At 43.7% G+C, this 7,214-nt stretch overlaps 1 protein-coding gene across 1 annotated transcript in view; it reads right to left on the reverse strand.

Moving 5' to 3' along the window:
* LOC104530183 (germinal-center associated nuclear protein-like) overlaps positions 1-6,942 on the reverse strand; it is a gene marked incomplete at its 5' end in the record, with an annotated part of 8,753 nt that extends 1,811 nt beyond the window's left edge. Inside the window, 8 exons of the mRNA XM_010174693.1 lie at positions 216-422; positions 1,403-1,532; positions 2,273-2,530; positions 2,675-3,065; positions 4,387-4,484; positions 5,467-5,725; positions 6,217-6,370; positions 6,808-6,942. Of these exons, the coding sequence (XP_010172995.1) occupies positions 216-422; positions 1,403-1,532; positions 2,273-2,530; positions 2,675-3,065; positions 4,387-4,484; positions 5,467-5,725; positions 6,217-6,370; positions 6,808-6,942 (1,632 nt within the window). The remainder of the gene's footprint in view (positions 1-215; positions 423-1,402; positions 1,533-2,272; positions 2,531-2,674; positions 3,066-4,386; positions 4,485-5,466; positions 5,726-6,216; positions 6,371-6,807) is intronic.
* Between the last annotated feature and the right edge of the window lie 272 nt (positions 6,943-7,214).

Here is a 7,214-nt window from a genome sequence, read left to right on the forward strand (position 1 = left end):
GCCTCCTCTGCACTGGCTCCAGTAGCTCCATGTCCTTGTGCTGTTGGTGGCCCCAGCACTGGAGGCAGCACTGCAGGTGGGGTCTGAGGAGAGCGGAACAGAGGGGCAGAATCCCCTCCCTCCACCTGCTGCCCACGCTGCTCTGGGTGCAGCCCAGGACACGGTTATTGGCCTCTGGGCTGTGAACGCATGTTGTCGGCTCATGTTGAGCTTACCTCCTGCTTTCTATTTTATCCAGTTGCAACTGTGCCAACAGATGCTCTGGGCGACACTCCTGGGCCGAGGCTGTGTCAGTGAATTCCTCTGCCCTGGAAATGCTCTTTTCTTCACCCGACAGCACGCTCAAGCCAGAATCATAATGACATGGCACCATGGAGATGTTATGGAGCTTCTTAAAAAACTTGGGAGATTTTACCCTTGACCTGAAGGAGGAGGGGAAAAAAAAAACCAAAACCAAACAAAACCACAGAAATTGGTATGAGTGTTGACTTTTCCTTGAAATCTGGAAATAACAGGGATTAAGAACTGATCATCTGGAGACATAATTCCCTTGTACCAGGATCCAACATACCACTCCCTGTACATGGGATTTGAGAGGAACTAATGTGACAGGGGGCTGGGATTCACCCCAAAGTAAGGTGTCTACCCAACATCTCCTGCTCTCCAGAGCAAAGCAGCAGATAAGCTCCCATGAGGGAAGAGAGACTGGCTTTGCTCTCAGTGAGCTAGACTCTTGAGATCCCAAATACTTTAACGCCACACAGCTCTAAGGCACCCTTCCCTCCTCAACCTCTAGCATTTTCTCTTAGTCGTGCGCCTTTCATGATGTCTTCCCACACGTTGGGGATAAAGACTCCTTTTGAACGCAAAATGCTGCAAAATTAACATGTAATTACCAAAGAGTAAATCTGCAAATCATCTAATATGTAATTCTTCTGTCAGATCCAGACTGCAACTGCAGGTGAATGGAAGGGAGGGGGCACGCTCATGATTTATTCCTACGCTTTTCCTCAGCCTCACACTTTTCCCTCCATGCTTTGTGTACCTAAAGTACAAGTCTAGTTCCAAAGCCTCAGCACTGTTTTCTTTGGCAGAAGTTAAATTCTCCACTTGAAGCACTCCCCAAGCAATCCATTTCTTTGAGAGCTCAGCAACCCTGCAGAAATAAAACCTACTTACTACCTTGTTTCAGCACACCCTTGTACCTCATTTCAAGGAGATGTACACAAGCACGTTCTAGGAGGATTTTGGTTTGCTGGTATGTTGGTTTTCAGCATCATGGCTGCACTACGTGTTCATCATAGAGACCCCAGGCAACCTCCTTGGAATTCACTGAGCAACTCTGATGGCACAATTGACAGCTGAGTGTTACTCCCACCGGCAGTGCCAGCAGCCGCCTCACCTCTCGTGGCCTTGCCGGATCTCCTCCTGCGTGCGCAGTCTGGCTTGTTCCCAGGAAAAAGGGGGAGCGAAGTTCTTTAGATGCTCCTTGAAGTAGTACACACGAATCTCACCATCTTCACTTACTGCTTCTGTGAATAAATCCAAACCCCGTGGTTATTATTAGAACAGATTTTCCCCTTCAGAAAAGCTGACTATTAAAAAGCCAATTTGAGGAAAAATCGTGTGTTCACTTTCAAGTAGCTTCAAGTTGTAATCTGCACGTAAAAAGGAGCCTTCTTGAGCTGAATTACTGTTCAACAGATACCCGATTACTGGGAAAGACTGAAAAATGCTGCTTTATCTTAATTTTAAAAATTCTAGTGCATCCAAGTTCAGTGGGTTAATAATCATCATTCATAGGGTTAACACAGGCTCCCCTATAGTTAAGCCTAACAGGGCACCAAAAACCCCTCCACTCAAAACTGAAAGCAGACAGAATCCAAGACATACTTAATGGAAGTGCTCATTAACAGTCCCAGCCTGCCACCTAAACTGACTTGAGCTTGCACGACTTCTGAGGGTCTAATTCTTGGCCTTTAGTTGAATGTAAACTTTCTCCTACTGTGACAGGAGGGCTGAAAGATGTTGACCACATTCCACCACACAGTGACAAAATTTTTAACCACAAGCTCAAGTCAAGTCATAACCAACACTAAATACACACTCCAAAGAGCAGAAAGATGTGCAGTAAGCACAGTGTCGTTCCACAGGAGGAGATCAATATCATAGCTCCCTCCCTGCTACATATCACTTGCTGTGACACACTGTCAAGTTATTAAGTGCATTTAGGCAGGAAGCATCATCCATGTCGTAGAAGGACACACGATACCTGGAGCAATAGGCAGTTTGGGTGGTTTCCAGTCTCTTAGTTTATGATCAATGCAGACTAAGAAGATATCATCCCATGGGATATCATCAACAGAAGGTCCATCTTCATCAGAGTTCTCACATGTTCTGTTTTTCCACTTCAGGTAAGATTTTCTCAACAGATTCTCCACTTGAGACTGGATCAGTGGTTGAGTAAGGGAAGAACTAGCAATCTGAGACACATACTGAAAAATCATGCGACAAACAGGATGCCAAGGAGCTATGAGGAAACAAAAATGCAAATTGCAAGAATTTATAACAGAGTCAAACTACCCACCCTCACAGGCTGGTAATTCAAGATGGCACAGGTAGAGCTGAGAGAACGACATGCCACCAAGAAGATACTGCAGCGTGAAGTACATACCACCTAATGGAGGTAGATCTAGGTATGGGATCTGGAAGGACAGCACAGCCTTCTTCAGCCAGGCCAGGTGATCAGGCATGTTCCACTGCAGGTGGGGTAACAGCTTGTTACCCCCAGGCTCTGAAAATTCAGTAATGGGCCAAGACAAGTCACAAAGCTGCTTGGAGGATGCCACATCTGAAAGAAACTGCAGCACACTGTTGTACAGCTCTATGATGACCCCAGACTCTTGAGATGGCAGGCCAGCTAAACGCCTCTCCTTCCTGTCATGGTAGAAACGCCTGACAAATTCACCATCAATCCCATTCTCCACGTACTCCTGGAGGGTCTGACTGCAGAGGTCAGGGGAGTCAGGGCATTGGGAAACCAGCCAGCCCACAGCCGCAGAGATCTACGACACACAAAACATGGGTGGTTGGAAACCGTTCTGCAGGATTCAACCTCACAACTCTTAAGTTTGATGTAACAGTCTTCAAGATATTATACAATAAACCAGAAACAAATCAGCTATCATCATCCAGGTATTTGCAATCGTAATTCTGCAAGTAGGTGGTCACAAACTAAATTCAAATGCAGCAGGCTCAGGAACGGACAGAAAGACGCCTGTTCACACCAAGTGCAGTTGTGCAGTGCAATTCCCTGCCGCAGGATACTGGGGAGGCAAAAACTCATCTGCTAGAAATTGGACAGATTCACAGAAACTAGCCCAGAGTGACCATATCCAGAGAAGCCAGGTCTGATCCTGGCAGTTCTGGAACTGCAAAGAGATGCAAACTGTGAGGCTTTGTGGGGGAAGCATCACTCTGGGCTTGTCTTGTTCTCACCTTCTGTCTTAGGCACCTGCTTCAGACACGATGAGAAGGGATCAATGGGGGCTGGAGCTCCTTTTAGTCCAAGACAACTTGACCACTACCTTCTCCCACCTCTCCAACCCACCCTGCTATGACACACACAAAGACACTTTAGACTTTTAAGTATTATTTTCCATCCTGGGTTTCTGATGAGTCTCCAGGCCACTACTGCCAAGCACACAGCAGACTGAAGGACAAGGGGAGAAGCTGGTGTCTAGAGGCTGTCAGGGAGAGAGCGTCCAATCCTTCTTTGCATATGTGAGAGGGTAAGAGGCATCCCTCAGTCCCATCCACCAAGATGAGGTAATACTGGGTGATCTTACAACAGCCAAAAGAGCTACAAAGGGTCCTTTGCAATTTAGGGCTGGGAGCTTAAGGCTTACCCACCACTAGCACTCATCTGTTCGGCAGCAACAGTACCTCTGCTAGCCTATGCAGGCAGGACAGACAAGAATGGATTTACATAATCCATAGATTTTGGTCTCAGTGCAGTTTTCAGTATTACACAGAAGAAACTATCTCTTATGTAGCAAACGCCACTGATCTTGAGTCAGTTAAAACAGAAGTCACCAATAATGGAAAAGTAGCAGAAACATTTCATTTCTGAATAGTTCTGGCTGATGTTGGAATCACTATTAACAAGCAAGTACATGACAAGTAAATTCAGGTATGTGAAAAAAAAAAATGGTAAGAGAGCTTTTTGAACAAAAATTATGTTACAGAAACTTCAACAGAAAAAATTACGCAAGACTCAGCTGCAATAAGCTACTGAGAATGTAATAATTCCTTATAAGGCATTAGTAATTGAGAGGTTAATGATAAACCAGTCAGGTTTCTCTTCATGCAAGTTGCTGTTCTTACCCTTCTGGTGCCTTCTAAGTCATTGATAGAACCTGGGAGCTCAACAATGGTGTAGTGTGAAATAAGCTGGGCTGAAATCAAGTCCTGCAGCATCAAACCTTAAAAATAAGAAGCCCGTCACATACACAGAGAAAGAACAAACGCGTATCTCCTACTCTCACCTGGTCTCATACTCTGCATACATTCACAGCATCACTTCTCTCCTCCATCTTTCCCCATCTCAGGATCAAATACTGTGTGCAAAGGAAAACTGGAAGCCAAAAGAAAGTTCATTTCTTTCCATATTAATCAGTCCTTAAGGCCTCTGGATTTCTAGCAAAGCTCTCAAGCGTGTTGTACTTCACAGTCTCTCCCTTTAGTAGACGCTGTATTTGAGAGACTGCACTAACCACAGCAGTTCTACTTGATGCAGCCCTAATGTCCTGGTTTCGCTGGGATCGAGTTAATTTTCTTCTTAGTAGCTAGAAAGAGCTGCGTTTTGGTTTCAGGGTGGGATTTGTTATGAGAAGAACATTGATAAGGTACAAGGACACTGTGTTTGGGTAGTTTGTGAGTGCAAAGGAGGGAAGTGTAGTAATTTGCAAAACCCCAAATTGGCATTTGGATTTGCCAATGAGATATTCCAGATCATATCACGTCATGGTCACTGTATTAACCAGGGCTGACCAGAAAGGGGGGAATTCTCTCGGGAATCGCTCAGGCTCACTTTTCCAGGATTGTGATTTCTGGTTTGGGGTTCCTTTTTGCTCCTCTGGGATCACTATCGGTGAGTGTTGAGTGATTGTACTGCACATCGTTTTTTTTTATATATATATATACACACACATACACACACACACGATATTAATCATTATTATTATCATTACTATTTTAATTTTGTTTTACTCTAATTATTAAATTGTTCTTATCTCAACCTAGGAGTCTCCTTATCTTTACCCCTACAATTGTCTCCCCTATTCCCTGGGTGTGGGGAAAGGCAGGAGTGCGAGCAGCTGTGTCATATTTTCACTGCCAGCCAAATTAAACTATCACACTTAAGTATTCACATTGTTTTCTGAAGGCACAGAAATAATTACGTACGTTCTTCTACTTCTTTCTCTGTGGCTTGCTCTTCCTGACCGGGGACTAGAACCACCAGGGGAACTACCGGCTGGAAAGGTTTGGCCTGAAGCAACTGTTTCAACTGCAGCAAAGCTGAAAGCCAATAAACATCATCTTCTGCAACATCTTCACTCCTAACTCGACGGGGCAGGAGAAGAATGAGACCGCTGGTTCCAAGTAAGTCTTTTTGTGTCTGGGCTGTATCAAGCTCGGAATCGGACAGTGCACCATGTGCCACCTATACAAGTGACAAAGATGGTAACAGTAATGCAGCTAAAGGCAAATAAAGCTATTTTCATACTGAAACCTGCAGTTTACTATTGTTAGCATTCACCTTTGACATTCATTACCAGGAGCTCTACAAATCCTAAGACAACAAGTTCTAAGACAGACAAAGAACGGATGTGTCCCAACAGATGCAGGTGAGCACAAAAGTGCACGTCAGCGCTTGACTTGGCACCAGGAATTGAGATGATTGAGGTTCTAACTATTGCACTGTATTGATATATTCATGTATTTATATATTCATGTATTTATATATTCAGCTGACTGGAAACAAGGACAAAATCTATCATTTTTCAGGCCTTTTCAACAAAATCCATCCCTCTCAGAATCATCTCCCTCCAACTGACAGGACACAGAGGGAAAATCCTCCACACAAAATCTACTGGAAAAGAGCACATCCTGCTTTTATGGCCTGTCAGGTATCACCAAATCGTTCTGACCTACCTTTACACACACACTGACTCGAATGGTTCTGCTCCCTTGCATGCCAGGAGAATTACATAATGCCAGTGTTTGAATTCTGCCTTCTGTCTGCGAAGCGTTTTTCTTCCAGCTTTTGTCTCCTATAAATTTGGCTTTCAACCAGTCCACCAGCATTCTACCAAACAAGAAAGAGCAAGTATTTGGAGTCTTTTTTTTTTTTTTTTAAATTAAAAAAAAAATAAAATAGTGTTTTAGCACCAACAGCTCTAAGACACCACAATCTGTCATAACCCCAACCTTGATATTGCTTGGATATGGATAAACAGCTACTAAATATCTATCCTGAAGTGATCCACACTGCTACATATCTCAAGGGTTTCCGTTTTCAGCATAAAAAAAGAAATTCAATAAACAATGTCAGGTGAAGATACAAAACACTGCAATAAATTACAGCTATATTCTTTAGAGTGCTTGGCAGAAAAAAAAAAACAAACCCAAACAAACTGGAAATTTGACATGGTATGGGGAAAAACATACATCAAGGACTGGGTATTACTACTTCTCTTATTTGACTGCCTGCTGTGAGAAAGGGATCTAGCAACCAACTCTTACCTGTTGGGATCATCCTCTGCAAATTCATCATCATCTGGCAAAACCAATAACACCTTCCAAAAAACCTGTTCTCGTTGAACTGGAATATGTTCAGTGATTAATGAGACAAGATCCAAGGGAGTCCAAGCTAAATCACTTAAAGAGAGAGAAGCTGGTGAAAAGACACCCTAGTGATCATTCCCACCTGGGGAATCATTTTCTTGCTTTGAACAAGTTACAATACTGTCAGTAGCTACTGGCCAGTTCAAACAGTGCAAAAGTAGATCTAATTCTTTAGATCTGTTGCCCATCTATTTCATCAGACGCCTTCAATAACCACAGCTGCTTAATCTGTGACACTTTGGGGTTTGTGGGACGATATATGTATTCACAGAATCATTGAACGTTGTGAGTTGGGGGGGACCCAC

The sequence above is a fragment of the Antrostomus carolinensis genome, unplaced genomic scaffold (genome assembly GCF_000700745.2).
Source record: "Antrostomus carolinensis isolate BGI_N321 unplaced genomic scaffold, ASM70074v2 scaffold46768, whole genome shotgun sequence".
In the NCBI taxonomy this organism is placed as follows: Eukaryota; Metazoa; Chordata; class Aves; order Caprimulgiformes; family Caprimulgidae; genus Antrostomus; species Antrostomus carolinensis.